The sequence below is a fragment of the Vollenhovia emeryi genome, unplaced genomic scaffold (genome assembly GCF_000949405.1).
Source record: "Vollenhovia emeryi isolate VEMERY1.0 unplaced genomic scaffold, V.emery_V1.0 DF939140.1, whole genome shotgun sequence".
Lineage (NCBI taxonomy): Eukaryota > Metazoa > Arthropoda > Insecta > Hymenoptera > Formicidae > Vollenhovia > Vollenhovia emeryi.
The window spans coordinates 1,364,712-1,377,890 of NW_011967226.1; the positions used below are offsets into that span (position 1 = coordinate 1,364,712).

The 13,179-nt window shown below is 46.4% G+C and overlaps 3 protein-coding genes across 5 annotated transcripts in view; 1 reads left to right on the forward strand and 2 right to left on the reverse strand.

The window, feature by feature from the left end:
• LOC105567131 (nuclear pore complex protein Nup153) overlaps nucleotides 1-6,940 on the reverse strand; it is a 14,354-nt gene extending 7,414 nt beyond the window's left edge. Inside the window, exons 1-7 of the mRNA XM_012021726.1 lie at nucleotides 6,640-6,940; nucleotides 5,049-5,339; nucleotides 4,670-4,970; nucleotides 4,272-4,492; nucleotides 3,759-4,153; nucleotides 339-3,513; nucleotides 53-177 (exon numbers count right to left, since the gene is read on the reverse strand). Coding sequence (XP_011877116.1) covers nucleotides 53-177; nucleotides 339-3,513; nucleotides 3,759-4,153; nucleotides 4,272-4,492; nucleotides 4,670-4,970; nucleotides 5,049-5,339; nucleotides 6,640-6,717 — 4,586 coding nt within the window. The 5' untranslated portion in view covers nucleotides 6,718-6,940. The remainder of the gene's footprint in view (nucleotides 1-52; nucleotides 178-338; nucleotides 3,514-3,758; nucleotides 4,154-4,271; nucleotides 4,493-4,669; nucleotides 4,971-5,048; nucleotides 5,340-6,639) is intronic.
• Nucleotides 6,941-8,144: 1,204 nt separating this feature from the next.
• On the forward strand, nucleotides 8,145-11,272 carry LOC105567134 (negative elongation factor D). 2 transcript variants are annotated; one of them, XM_012021735.1, is made up of 7 exons: nucleotides 8,145-8,392; nucleotides 8,779-9,754; nucleotides 9,940-10,192; nucleotides 10,471-10,681; nucleotides 10,765-10,905; nucleotides 10,980-11,109; nucleotides 11,189-11,272. In XM_012021735.1, exons 2-7 carry the CDS (start codon nucleotides 8,779-8,781, stop codon nucleotides 11,221-11,223), a joined length of 1,746 nt encoding a protein of 581 aa, XP_011877125.1. In that variant the 5' UTR covers nucleotides 8,145-8,392; the 3' UTR covers nucleotides 11,224-11,272. The 2 variants fall into 2 exon arrangements, with proteins under 2 accessions (XP_011877125.1, XP_011877126.1); XM_012021736.1 differs by lacking the exon at nucleotides 8,145-8,392 and having other exon boundaries at nucleotides 8,402-9,754.
• LOC105567133 (ATP synthase subunit epsilon, mitochondrial-like) lies at nucleotides 11,269-13,179 on the reverse strand. Of its 2 annotated transcripts, XM_012021733.1 has the most exons (4): nucleotides 13,013-13,179; nucleotides 12,632-12,762; nucleotides 12,426-12,451; nucleotides 11,269-11,385 (listed from the first exon to the last, which is right to left on the reverse strand). In XM_012021733.1, exons 1-3 carry the CDS (start codon nucleotides 13,039-13,041, stop codon nucleotides 12,438-12,440), a joined length of 174 nt encoding a protein of 57 aa, XP_011877123.1. In that variant the 5' UTR covers nucleotides 13,042-13,179; the 3' UTR covers nucleotides 11,269-11,385; nucleotides 12,426-12,437. The 2 variants fall into 2 exon arrangements, with proteins under 2 accessions (XP_011877123.1, XP_011877124.1); XM_012021734.1 differs by lacking the exon at nucleotides 12,426-12,451 and having other exon boundaries at nucleotides 13,013-13,178.

Consider the following 13,179-nt stretch of genomic DNA (forward strand, 5'->3'; position numbering starts at 1 on the left):
CCAAGTTCTAGCATCGTGGACACAGGCCTTAAGCGCGAGCCAAGATATTTACTTAAATATCGCTGGAGCACTTCCTTTCGTGAAGTTGAACGAAGGCCGACTATTGGGATCGAAGGCTACTGCGGGCGTAGAAGCAGGATTAAAATTGAATCCTCCGGCTGGCGCAGATGTAGATGACTGTAACATTACAATAGTGTCAATTTATTTAAAACAAAAAAAGAAGAAGAAATTGGATTCTGCGGTAACAAACATTATACTGAAAATATCTGCATTTTTAATATGTTATATGTATATACGAATAGAATACAATGGTAATACGAATAAAGATATATATTTACCATTCCTCCAAAGTTAAAGCCTCCTGACGTTGCAGCAACTGGAGCCGTAGGTCCAAAATTGAATCCTGTACTCGACGAGGCTGTAGACGAGAACGACGACGTCGCTTGAGTCTGCGGATTTGTCTGTGGGGTACCGAATATCGGGGTTGTCACTGCACCTTGACCGAATGCCGCTGGTGTTTCCTGCTTCGGTGGATTGAACGTAAAATTGGCAGTGTTCGTTGGAGCGGCGTTGGCTCCAAATGTACCACTACCGAACGTGCTGTTGTTACTCTGCGATGTACTTGAGTTGCCACCAAAGGTGAAGAGCGGCTTCGCGGACGACGGGGCGGCCGGATTAACATTCGCAGTGAAGTTGAATCCGCCGCTTGCCGGCTGTTGCGACGAAGACGAGCCAAAGGTGAACAAAGACGAGCTCGACGCAGTGGCCTCGCTCGGCTTCGTGTTCGAGAATATTGTGGGTGTTGTCGTAGCACCGCCGAAAGCGGATGTGGTATTACCTCCGAAAGCCGGAGCATTGGACGACCCGAAGGGCAACGAGGCAGCAGTACCGCCGGACGCTGCGTCAAACGTTGAAAGACCACTCGCCACCGCGGGTGGTGAATTGAATACGGGCAACTTCGTCTCCGACGTACCGAAAATCGGTGGTTTACTCTCGGCATTACCGCCGAACGTTGAAATCTTGTTCTCGGGCATGGCAAATCCCGACGGTTTGCTGTCTGTTGTGGCGAACGACGACGGTTTTCCCGTGCCGAATGCTATCGTCGTTTTCGATTCGGTGAACAGCGGCGTGGAGCTCGAGACGATCGGGAAGAGCGGAGCGACCGGCGTGTCATTCGCGGCTTTCGTTGACGCAGTGGTCTCAGTTGCCTTGTTTCCTCCGAACGACACGCTCGTTGATAACACGCTCGCGGTGGATGATATCGGAGCCTGGCCGAAAGACGGTACTGTGGCCAGCTGAGACGATGTCTTTGAATCGGAAAATTTGAAAGTTTGAGCAAAAGTTGGAAGACAAGTAGTCGTTGCATTCGTGGAAGTTGTGGTAGCACTTGCACTGCTTACTCCAAATGAAAATATCGGGTCCGATTTTGCATTCGTATTCTTCGTAGTGTCTTTTGGGGCCAGTAACGATGGTAATGTCGTGTTAGTGTTGATTGGCACCGCGTCAGTTGCCGCTGCTGGCTGGGAGCTTTCTGTCGCAGCGATTGCGAAGGAAGTCTTCGGCGCTTCCTTACTTGAAGCGGGCTGATTAAATTCTGCTTTCTGTACGCCAAAAGTGAAAGAAGGAGCGGTCGACGGAGCGCTAGATACAACGCTGGTATTCTGTTTCTCACTTGCTGTTGTTAAACCATCACTTTTCGGCATGCCGAAAAGTGTCTTCTGTTTGGTTTCCTGATTCTGGCTGGTAGATTCCGACTTTTCGGGGCTTTTTACATTGAATAGAAATCCTGTACTACTAGAAGACGTTGTGACATTATTAGTTTTAGATGCATCACTTCCAGCCTTGTTCTCTTCCTTTGGAATGCCAAACGTAAATTGTGCCGTACCACTATTCTGTTGCGCATTGCCAAACTTGAATCCGTTTAAGGGAGATGCGTCGGATTTAGATTGCTCGTCGGCCTTATCCAGGCCAAATTTGAATCCACCTGGTTGGCTAGTCAAGTTCGTTGTACCAGACGGCACACCAAACTTAAATTGCAAAGTAGAGCCAGTATTCGATGAAGATTCGTTTACTTTTACGGCACCAGGCTTTAGAGCTTGGCAGGCCACACATTCCGTATGCTTTGCATCATTTTGCAGCAAGCAAGAATCGCAGGTCCACGAACCTTCTGGTTTTTTAAATTTGTCTCCAAACCCATTACTCGATTTCGGTTCCGTTCTGTTCGGCCCGCCGATGGAATTAGGTTTAGGAGTGCTACAGCAAGGACAGGTGGCAACAGAACTGTTGTTTCTAACAAGACATCCCGGACACTCCCAGGAATCCTTGCTTGGTTTAAATTTGTTCATCATTTCGGAATTACTAGATATTTCCTGCGTCGCCACGTCCTTCGTACTAGACGACCCTGTGACATTGTCCGTCTTCGGTTTTGCCTTTACAGAAGTCATAGGTTTAGACGCATTACAACAAGGGCACGTGATGACGTTCGCGGTGTTTCTTAGTAAACAACCGGAGCATTCCCACGATCCTTCGGCAGGCTTAAATTTCTCCATTAGATTGAAATTTTGAGATTTAACAGTTTGCTGCATCGTAGAACCACTTCCTGGTTTTGGCGTAGTGCACGCTACACACGTGGCATCACTCTGTTTGTTTCTTACACAGCAAGCTGTACATTCCCATTGATTTGTGGATAGTTTAAATTGAGAACCGAAGCAATCGTGTGCGACTGGCTTTGCTTTCACGACCGTCGTATCTGTCGTTGACGTCGACGGCAATGAAGCTTTCTCATTAGGATTGGCTCGAGAAATTTTACATGCAGTGCACTGCTTGTCTGTATCACTGTTCCTTATCATACATTCACTGCACTCCCAAGATGATTCTCCACCGCGTGTACTTGTAGTATCAGAATCTGAGCTGACAAACGTACTGGCAACCTTGTCAGTGTGCGACGTCTCAGAAGCCAATCCAGGATTGGACTGTCTGATTGAATTAGATTCCGCTTGGAAAGCTTTGAGAAGTAATAAGTCCATAATATTTTCCGGTTTCAGTTCCTGCACCACTGGAGAGCCAACGGAATCCTTTCTGCTCTTTACCTTCGCTTTTAATCTGGGTGCCGTAGACGAGCCACTCCAAATAAAATTCGGTCCGGATGCGACTGCGCGATCAATAGTAAATTCGTTCTCTGTTGTCGAAGGTGAATTCGGATCAGTCGTATTACTTGCGCAGTCTTCAGCATTGATCGGATTACTAAAGGTGAAATTGTTGACAGAGTGTAAACTCTTCCCGGCATCTGTCACCTTAATAGGGCTAGCAAATGTGAAAGTGTCTTTCTTATTTGCTACAGGTGTACCCGCGGAATACAAAGCAGGAGGTGGTAAGGTAAAGTTGAAATTGGGTAACGTTGTTATTGGCAGAGGTATGTTCGGTAAATTTACAGGCGCCACCGTTTTCTCCTGTTCTAAATTAATTTTAGATTTGCCCTTTAACTTGCCGCGATACTTTTTACTATCCTCCGTCCTGAAAAAAGTAGATTTAAATATTATTTATAAAATTTCTTCTTCGCTGGTAATTAAATAATAAATACTATTGTTAGATGAAACGGCTACAACTTTAATTGGAAAAACTTATCGTGAAAAATATTACCACGGCCAGGATTTTTCGCAACGAGTTTTTCTAGTTAAAATTATAGCCCAGTTTGCCGAGTATTATTTGTTTGCGTAAAATAAGGGCAAATTTACAGAACTGAAGTTGGTGCAACATACCTCAGCTGATAGTCCTGTTGAGACGGCGGTGGATCGCTACGAGCGGAAACGATTTTCCTAGCCACAAGTGTTGTGTCTTGTAACTTTTGCCTTCTTCTTAACTTCAGTATATCGGGGACGGTTGGTACTGTTAACTCACGCGTCAAATGACGCAAACCGATTCTAGCGGATGGACTTGCTATCTTTTCTTCTCGCGCTCTCTTCCTGCTCATTGCCGAAGAGGCAGCATTGTTCGTGTTTTTCAACGGGATCTTCTTCGCATCTGATATAGGCGACGAGAAATGTTCTAACGCTTCCAGTATCTTTTTGGCGGTCTGACTCATCCCCGACGAATCAACTCCAGTATCGGAAGGTTTAACTTCAACATTTGTCCTCCTTGGTACTTTAAGTTGCACCTAAAGCAAATATAGGCCGGTGTAATTTATTATTATATCGGCAAGTGATCTTTGTTTCAGGTAATTCGAGAGACGAGGGACCAACACCGTCCCTCGAGAACAATTAAGTATTGCGTACCTCGTTTGAATTGTTAAAAATGTTACGACTCCGTTTATAAAGACCTGCTGCATTTGCACCTCCGAAGGTAATATTACCACTATAAAAAGGGGAGGATAGAGGAGATGCGCGGTCTACAGCGTTTGTTACGATTGATGCGTTAAAACTCGGTCTACGACTGCTTAAAGTATCGCGAGAATTACTGTCTAGAAACAAGGACCTTGGAGATTGTAAATGATTAGCTGAAACAAAAAGATAAAACTTGTACAATTTATATCAACGCAGTATTCTTACCAAAAAAAAATTAGCAACTTTCAATCGAGCAACCAAAGAGCTTCGGCAAATTAAGTATATTTAATTAACCAATTTAATATCACACATTTGCAATTAACTGTCAAGGCAACGCGACTTGTACTTACTAAACGTCAATTTATCTTCATGCCTCTTCCTATTAGTAAATGTTGAATTATACGACAGGTTTGATGGGCCTTCGTGCCTGTTTATCTGTGGAATAAGCGAGCTGCATCCACTAGTACTTTCACTGGATTCCGAATTATCGTCCATCCCATTTGCTATTCCATTATTAGTCGAGACTAACGAATTTAAGTCGGACCTGTGAGACGTCACAGTCCTAATGTCCGCTTGTACTGCAGGAGTCGAGGATATTAAGCGGCCCATGCCGCTTGGTCCAGCTGTCGCAGGTTCCAGAAAATCTTCCGTCTGCAAACACAAGAGCTCCGGTAAGCAGAGTTCGCCCACCAACCAACACGTTTCATCGCGCAAGTCTCGTCTGGTTACCATTTCGTTATGAACGGGATACTGCTCTTTCGAGGGATCGACTGCATTCAGCGCAGTTTTAACTCTCGTTTGTATTGAAAATGTGCCAGGTGGATGAATCACGTCCATACGAATACGCGATCGCTTGGCAGGAGGAGGCTGCTGAGTATCGTCCTCGAGCTCTGTCTCCTCAACACTTCCTCTACCTTCTAACGCGTCCTCATTACCTTGAGAGGTATTGAACCACTTACTAATCCACGATGATTGTGGTATAAAATCTGTTACCTTGGTTGCCACTTTTCTCACAAATGACTGCAAACAACATAAACGCACAAATGTATAATACACGGCGTGCTAATGCGACACGGTACGAGTATTCAACGTACGCATGTTAATGCGAATCTAAATAACAAACAATGGTAACGTCCCACACGTGTCGTTGCAGGGAACAAAGACGATTTCTGACAACAATCGTACACAATTACATATCCTAGGCTCAAAGACGTTACAAGCAACGTCAAAATATAACGGAATAATACATTTGAATTCAGGGTAGGATTTAAAACGCCGACGACGGCACCTTCGAGTAGAGCGGAAAAGGAAATGGGGGAGATTTTGTACGGGAAAGTAACGTCACGCTGCGAGCCACGCCGAGCTTACGCTCTGCGTTTGGCCGGGCCGCAGGTGAGGGTGCATTTTCCGAGTTACAGTTCGAATTGCACGACATCACGCAATACGAGAAACGACGACAGCTTCTCCGTTCGGACTTTAACGACGCCGCGGCGCGACGCAAGGCTGGTGGCAGAGAACGATCTGTAAACTCTTGGGACTCTTAGGGTGCGTTCAGTTTCGCGCGTGATACGCACGACGCATCGTTTATCCTAGTTATTCACCAGATGTCCAAGGATAAATGACGCACCGTGCGTATCGTGCGCGAAACGGAGCGCATCCTCGGTCGTAGACGTAAAGCAGGGCGGAGGAAAACGTAGGTCGCGAAAAGCTATTTTGTATACGACTTATACTTTTCTCCGTCTCGCGTTACCTCTACGACTAAAACAATCTTGATTTTACGATCGTTCTCTGCCGTCGGCCTAACCGTGCGGATTCGCGCGGAGACCAACGCGAAGCGCGCGATGATCTTCGTGGCAAGGGGGGAGGGGCGAGAAGAGGCAGAGGGAAAGAGGGAGGGAGGGAGAGGGGGAGAGAGACAGAGAGAGTAAGAAAGGAAGAGACGGAGAGAGACGTGATTCGCGCTTCTCGTGCCCGGAGGCCAACGCGCGTCTCTCGCGCCTCGAGACGAGCGCGCGCGACACGCGAGGCACGGGGAAAGGAGATTGAGGTTATCGTCGGGCTCACTCACATAACCGTGACACTGCGGGTATCGCGCGGGGCTACCACGTCGTAGGAAAAGGGCGGGCATGCGGGACACCATGCGGCGAGGAGTCGGCGCCCGACGTCGGTCCGACCGCCGTGCCACCCTGACGAAGGGGCGCGCGAAGGGCACGCGGCCCGCCGCCACCGCCGCCGCCGTCGCCGCCGCGGCGGTGGTCGTCGTCGCCGTCGCGGGCTCGCGCGCACCGCGGCGGTCGCCCATCGCGGCTAGGCTACTCACGTTGTTCGCGTCGTAGGGCTTCGCGTTGCGCGACGACGGCCGCCTGCCGCCGGCCGGATTGCCGCCCTCCTTGGGCATGATTCTAGCCGTCCTTACGCCCAGCACCGTCGTTGCACGACGACCGTTACGAAACGCGCGCGCGCGTCGCGACCATCGCCTCCCTGGGAAATTCGGTCACCGCCGGAACCGCGCACCACCTTTCCAGCCTCCTTGCGGACGAGAGAGAGCCACGAGAGGGAATATGGCCGCGCTCGGATCACCGAGAACCGCCACCGGGGCGCCAGCGGGCTTCCCTCGAATCGCGCCTGCTGCCTGCCCCTCTCCACCCCGCCGTCCACGTGACGCACGCTACTCGCGCTCTCGCGCGGCGACGCTCGGCCAATCGGGAGCCGCGAGATCCGGAACTCTCTGCCGCCTCTCTCCGACGCGCCGAGTTCTGGACGCCGCTCCCCGCGCGGGACGAGAAGCAAACGCGATACGGCCAATCACGCTCAGGCGTGTACTTAAGCCCGTATCAGACTACGAATTGGGATTGGGATTAGATTGAAATTTAACCAATCATAGTAAAGTTTACTAATCTCTAGTTCAGTAACTTTTATTCTGATTGATCAAATTTCAATCTAATCCCAATCTCAATCCGTAGTCTGATACGGGCTTTATTGGCCGCGTTCAGCAGACTACTGTTGAGTGAGCGCTCAGTATGATTGGTTAAAGGCTGATTTATGATGGCCGTAACTGTTAATTTATGCCCAGTGAACTCTATACATTAGGGGAACAGTCGTCTCTGATTGGAGGATCTCCTTGTGGTTTACGTGTTACGTGTTAAGTAGATTCGTGTGTGAAGGCCTTTACGCAAGTTACGGCTCCATGTGAATCCAGCCTGAGGGTGCAAACTCATAAGTCCCAGTCTACAATAGAGATTTAAGCCCTAAGCCTTAAGAAATTGACTAATCACAGTCGCGCATTCTACTCATACTTGACCGTGATTGGCCAATTTCTTAAAGCTTAGGGCTTAAATCATCTATTGTAGACTGGGACTAAGGCCGGTATTTATAGTCGATTCTTATTTCAAAATCATCTCAAGTGTTGTCTTAAGAAGCTAATACGGCTCTGTGATTGGTTGAAAACACATTAGTCCCAGTCTACAATAGAGATTTAAGCCCTAAGCCTTAAGAAATTGACTAATCACAGTCGCGCATTCTACTCATACTTGACCGTGATTGGCCAATTTCTTAAAGCTTAGGGCTTAAATCATCTATTGTAGACTGGGACTAAGCCTTAAGCCGTAAGAAATTAACCAATCACAGGTGAGAGTGAGGGGAATAAATGCCTGTGACTGGTTAATTTCTTACGGCTTAAGGCTTACAGCTTACTTAAAGCAAGATTGTGGACCAGGGGTTAAGATGATCTTAAATATAAGAACGGACTATGAATACCGGCCTGTGATTGGTTAAAAACATATTAAGAGTGTACTTAAGATGATCTTAAATATAAGAACGGACTATGAATACCGGCCGAGCGGAACGGTGTACGCAGAAAATCGCGGAACGACAGCTTCGACCAATCACAAAAACATCGGAACACTCGTGATTGGTCAAGGCTTATCTTGATCTTCTCTCTCGCTCTCACTCGAACGCAAAACCGGTGATGTTTCCGAACGCATCTCTACCGAGCGCAGCCATTACCGCGGTTTACGCAGTCGAGCGCGGTGTTGTTTGTGACGTTGTGCCCAACTTTGCCTTATTTGAGAGAGGTTTGTAAATAACAATTCTCGATTTATCGGTAGTACTTCGTAGAAAAATATTTCCTTTATTTCGAGCATCGTGATGCATTTAAAAGTGAAGGATCTGCACGTAGGCGCTTTCCGATTTATGAATTCCAATCTCTCTTAACCTGTGTTTGTGTTGTTTTTCTACAATATCGCCTTTAAATGTTACATCAAAGATCGCTTACGCTGATTATTTATAGAAAAGACCAGCGGGTGATCGTAGTCTCGTATGCATAATTTTACTTGAACTTGTCCTACCATTGGTGACGACGAAAAGTATCTTTGAACTTGTGGTTTGCAGCGTGTTTCGATAAACTGTATGTAGCGTACACGTTGCATTGTTATTAACGGCCAGTATAATTGACGTGCAGATGGAGTCCGATTACGACGATGATCGCAGTGGTTGGGGGGACGAGATGAATCGAAGCACCGACGAGTGCAGCGGGGAGGATACGTTCGACAACCCGCAGGAGGTGCTGAACGAGTGCCTGGACAAGTTCAAAACGCCCGATTACATAATGGAGCCCGGCATTTTCGTCCAACTCAAGAGATACTTCCAGGCCGGAGGGAATCCCGAGCAGGTTATAGAATTGTTGTCCAAGAATTACACGGCCTGCGCGCAGACGGCGAATCTACTCGCGGAGTGGCTGATCCTCGCCGGAGTGAAGGTCACCGATGTGCAGGCGATGGTGGAGAACAATTTGAAGGACATGATCCTGAAGACCTTCGATCCCAAGAAGGCGGACAAGATCTTCACCGAGGAGGGTGAAACCCCCGCCTGGTTGACCGAAATGATACAGCATCCCACTTGGCGGTCCTTGATTTACAGGCTCGCCGAGGAGTATCCGGACTGCTTGATGTTGAACTTCACTATCAAGCTCATTTCCGACGCTGGATTCCAAGGCGAGATCACGAGCATCTCGACGGCGGCGCAGCAAATCGAGGTCTTCTCGCGCGTATTGAAGACCGCGATCGCCGGGTTCCTTCAGAACACGGAGAACTGGCAGTCCAGCATACAAGAGTGTGCGAAAATGGTGTGTCACGGTCAGCACACCTACGTGTACAGCCAAGTCCTGTTGCAGATTCTTGCGCAGGAACCCCGCGGCGGTTTCATGATGAAGAGACTTTCCCAGGAAATCACCAAGTGCGCGCAACAAAATCGACACGACGTCACCCCGATAACGATGGCTCTCAATAGCGCTGCCAGTAGTCCTGGGGCGTGTCAGGCACTGGCGTCTATGCTGTCGAGAAACACCCTGAATCCGGCCGATATCACAGTCTTGTTTAGAAATTATTCTGCAGCGGAGCCACCTCCTATCGAATTGCTGCGCAATCCACAATTTTTGGGTAAATTGATGGAGTTACTCACAGCGATACAAAAGAGATCAAAGTTTTCTCTCTCCGTCATGAATTTCTCTCCCTGCTGAGTCAAAGTATCGCGATTTATTCAGCTACTTTGAAATCTAATTAGAAGTCTTGTAAGAGATCGAATAGAACTAAGATGGATGTAAAAATTTTGTTTCTTTTCACAGAATTACTGGTCGATGCGCTTTTTAAGCCTGGCGTGAAGATAAATCCTGAGCATAAATCGAAATACATACATTTACTAGCTTATGCGTCGAGCGTATGTGAAACAGCTCCTAAAAAGAGCAACACCCGCAAAATTAACAAGGACGAGTTGAAAACGACCATCCAGGCAATTGAGAAAGTGCATAATATATGTAACATAAATAAAGGATCGACCGAGCTAATAGCAGAGTTGCATACTTTGTATCAAAGCATACGGTACGAACACCGATTTCTAATATCTTTACTCCGTATCAAGGGGGAGGAAGCACTAATAGATTTGTATTCTCGCCCTGTACTCTCGATGATCTCATTGTAGTTTTTACCGAGGAAGACCCGGAGAAGGGTCGAAACGTTTATGCTGTTAAAGAGAAATTTTGATTCTAAATTGTGAGAACCGAGTTCCGTTCATTTTGTGGCTCACTCTCCTTTCTACATATTTTCTTTTCGGGAGCCTTCACAAAACTTCGGTGCACTAATAGATTTGTTTATTACAGATTTCCCGTCGTAAGCGTGGGCGTGATACGATGGGTGGAGTGTACTGTGACCGAACCGTCGTACTTCAAATTATGCACCGAGCACTGTCCTGTCCACCTCGCTCTGCTGGACGAGGTCGTAGCTTGTCATCCCTTGTTGCATCCAAAAATCTTGAGATTACTCGTGCACTTGTTCGAGAGCAAACAAGACGAGTTGGAGATACTCGTCCAAGTAAGCATATCTCATACGGCGCTGATTAAAGGAACAAACGGTTATCGATATTTCGTATAAATAATTGTTTTCTGCCCGTGTAGTTGGAGATGAAAAAGATGTTAATCGACAGAATGGTGAATTTGCTGAGCAGAGGCTGCGTAGTACCCGTTGTGTGCTACATAAAGCAATGCTGGCAACGTGGAGATACGGATATATCTTTAATCAGATATTTCGTTACCGAGGTGAATTGGTACTGTTCTTACGATTTGTATCGATAATGTCGACTTTACTACAACGTGGGTATTTACAATGCTAGGTCTTGGAAGCGATCGCCCCTCCGTATACAGCTGAGTTTGTGCAACTATTTTTACCGATGGTAGAAAACGAGGAGATTACTGGGACCATGCGCGGGGAGAGTGAGAACGATCTAGTTTCAGAATTTATTGGTAATTTGATAAAACATTGATAAAACGAGTAACTTGCCGGAAGTACTTTTTGTCACATAAAACCCGTTTTATTTTTCAGTACACTGTAAGACACATTGTCCCGTTGTAAGATGACGGTATAAAAATTAATCGCAGATAGGTCAAATCAAAAGGAAGCAGTGACAGTGCGAAGGATGTTTTTATTTTATCTAGAGATCTCCTCGTACATATTTATGGCTATAAATGTATTGGATGAATATTCTGCATCCATCTGTGATATTGTCATCTAGACATTTTCTGTAACAAAAATATTTGTACATCATATATTATCGACATCACATAAATGTTACAGATTTTAAAGAAGAGATGAGATTTGTTAATAAACACGTGAAGGCAGAGATGTTAATTGGCCTTGAAGAGGAATTTTAATCGCCGTTGTGGCTTGATATTCAAACAAGATCTTGTATAAAGGATGAATATTACATGTATAAAGACATTCATGCCGGGAGTACAACAACACTGCTTGGAGTAATGAAATGTAAATGTAATGATATGACGAACAATCGTTGGGTCTTTCTAAACGACACACAGGCTGAGTTCTAATATTCACTGCCAGTAATATTGAAAATGTATAGCGTACATCAGGGATCCACAGAAAAATGAAAAATAACTGAATTATTAGTGCGAGATCCAGAGTTGCCAGAAGCGTGCCTCGGCAGTGAAGGAATTGCTCTTGTCACAAAGTTTTCAACGATATGAAATATAAGATAGATATAAATTTAAGTAATCAATGATATATAAAATAAGTAAAAACATGTAACCATAAACATAATATAATTAAGAACAAAACCAAGAGGGAATCGACTTTACCTCACATCCACGTGGTAATTCCTGGGGTAATTCAAGGAAGATAAAAAAAAGATAAATTCTAAATTTAGCTGCTATAATTTTACATGTGGCCCGCCGAAAAATTTACTTGCGCACCCCTGACGTAAACTATAACTTTTCAGTACTGACAGTGAATACCGGAACGCGATCACAGTAAAGACGCAATCGCACCAGAAGCTTGATTGCAGTTGGAGTTAAAGTTTACTGTTAAAAATCAATCGGTCGAAACAAAGCAGTTTTCTGACTAAAATTCTATAGTGCAAAAATTAGTATGTCTCGAGGAATAAGGCAAGACTGCCGATTGTATCACACAATGATTAAATCCAGGAGGCAAAGGCTTGCTTTCCGAAATGAGTTACCACACCTGCGTCGAAAAGTATTAATATTAAAGGCATTTCATCAACACGAGAAACATTTCTCTAAAAGACACATTCCTAGCTTCAACTTACTGATCGTTACGATCACATCTTTTCAGCTGTAACAGAATACATTGTACATGTAACAAAAGCGTAAAAGAATAAATACTATGAAAGAGTATTCTGTGGTCTACAAAAAGAGAGAGACAACAACAGAAATGACGTAGTAGACAAGATTACATTCCGGCATTATCAACGTAAATTCGAGGAACGTGATAAAACCCGGAGGGCATACGTACTGATAGCTTTCCCGTCCTTCCACTGAGTGAACTTCACATTGACTTCGTCGCGTTTCGCGGCCTCCGTCCTCAGGTCGCTTTTCAGAGCCTGCCTGACTAACCTAGCTGCGATTTGGGAATAATTGATGTAGCTGTAACGAGAAGGAGGAGAGGGAAATCAGTAACGCGTAACGTCGCCCGGCTCGCGCGGCGCTTCGTCACCCGCAAAACCGGCGATCGACAGCGATCGTGCGCGATCGAAATGAGATTTCACGTCGATTAGCGCGCACGGCGGCCCGATTACATAACGATCCCGAGAAAGTGTATCGCGAACCAAGGCACACGCGCGAGGGAGAAGACGCGAGACACTGCGGGGCCGTTGACGGCAATCGAGTCCCTTACTTCAATCCCGCTTGCCTCCACGCTGTCATCTTTTCCGTTAAGTATGTCCGGCGAGGGGCGAGAAGAAGCGGCGACTCCGTACGATTCTCCGTGCACCTCACCTCACGTCACGTCACGCGTCGCGGCGTGACGTCAGCGGCCGCCCTCGCCCTCCCTCCGCTGCCGCG

Excerpts from the sequence above, each read along its gene's own strand:
- LOC105567133 (XM_012021733.1), bottom strand. The coding sequence starts at position 13,041 with ATGACAGCGTGGAGGCAAGCGGGATTGAA. Across the intron at positions 12,763-13,012 it reads TGGAGGCAAGCGGGATTGAA|CTACATCAATTATTCCCAAA; the intron begins GTAAGGGACTCG and ends TTCTCGTTACAG.
- LOC105567134 (XM_012021735.1), top strand. The coding sequence starts at position 8,779 with ATGGAGTCCGATTACGACGATGATCGCAGTGGTTGGGGGGACGAGATG. Across the intron at positions 10,682-10,764 it reads AGTTGGAGATACTCGTCCAA|TTGGAGATGAAAAAGATGTT; the intron begins GTAAGCATATCT and ends CTGCCCGTGTAG. Across the intron at positions 10,906-10,979 it reads TCAGATATTTCGTTACCGAG|GTCTTGGAAGCGATCGCCCC; the intron begins GTGAATTGGTAC and ends TTACAATGCTAG.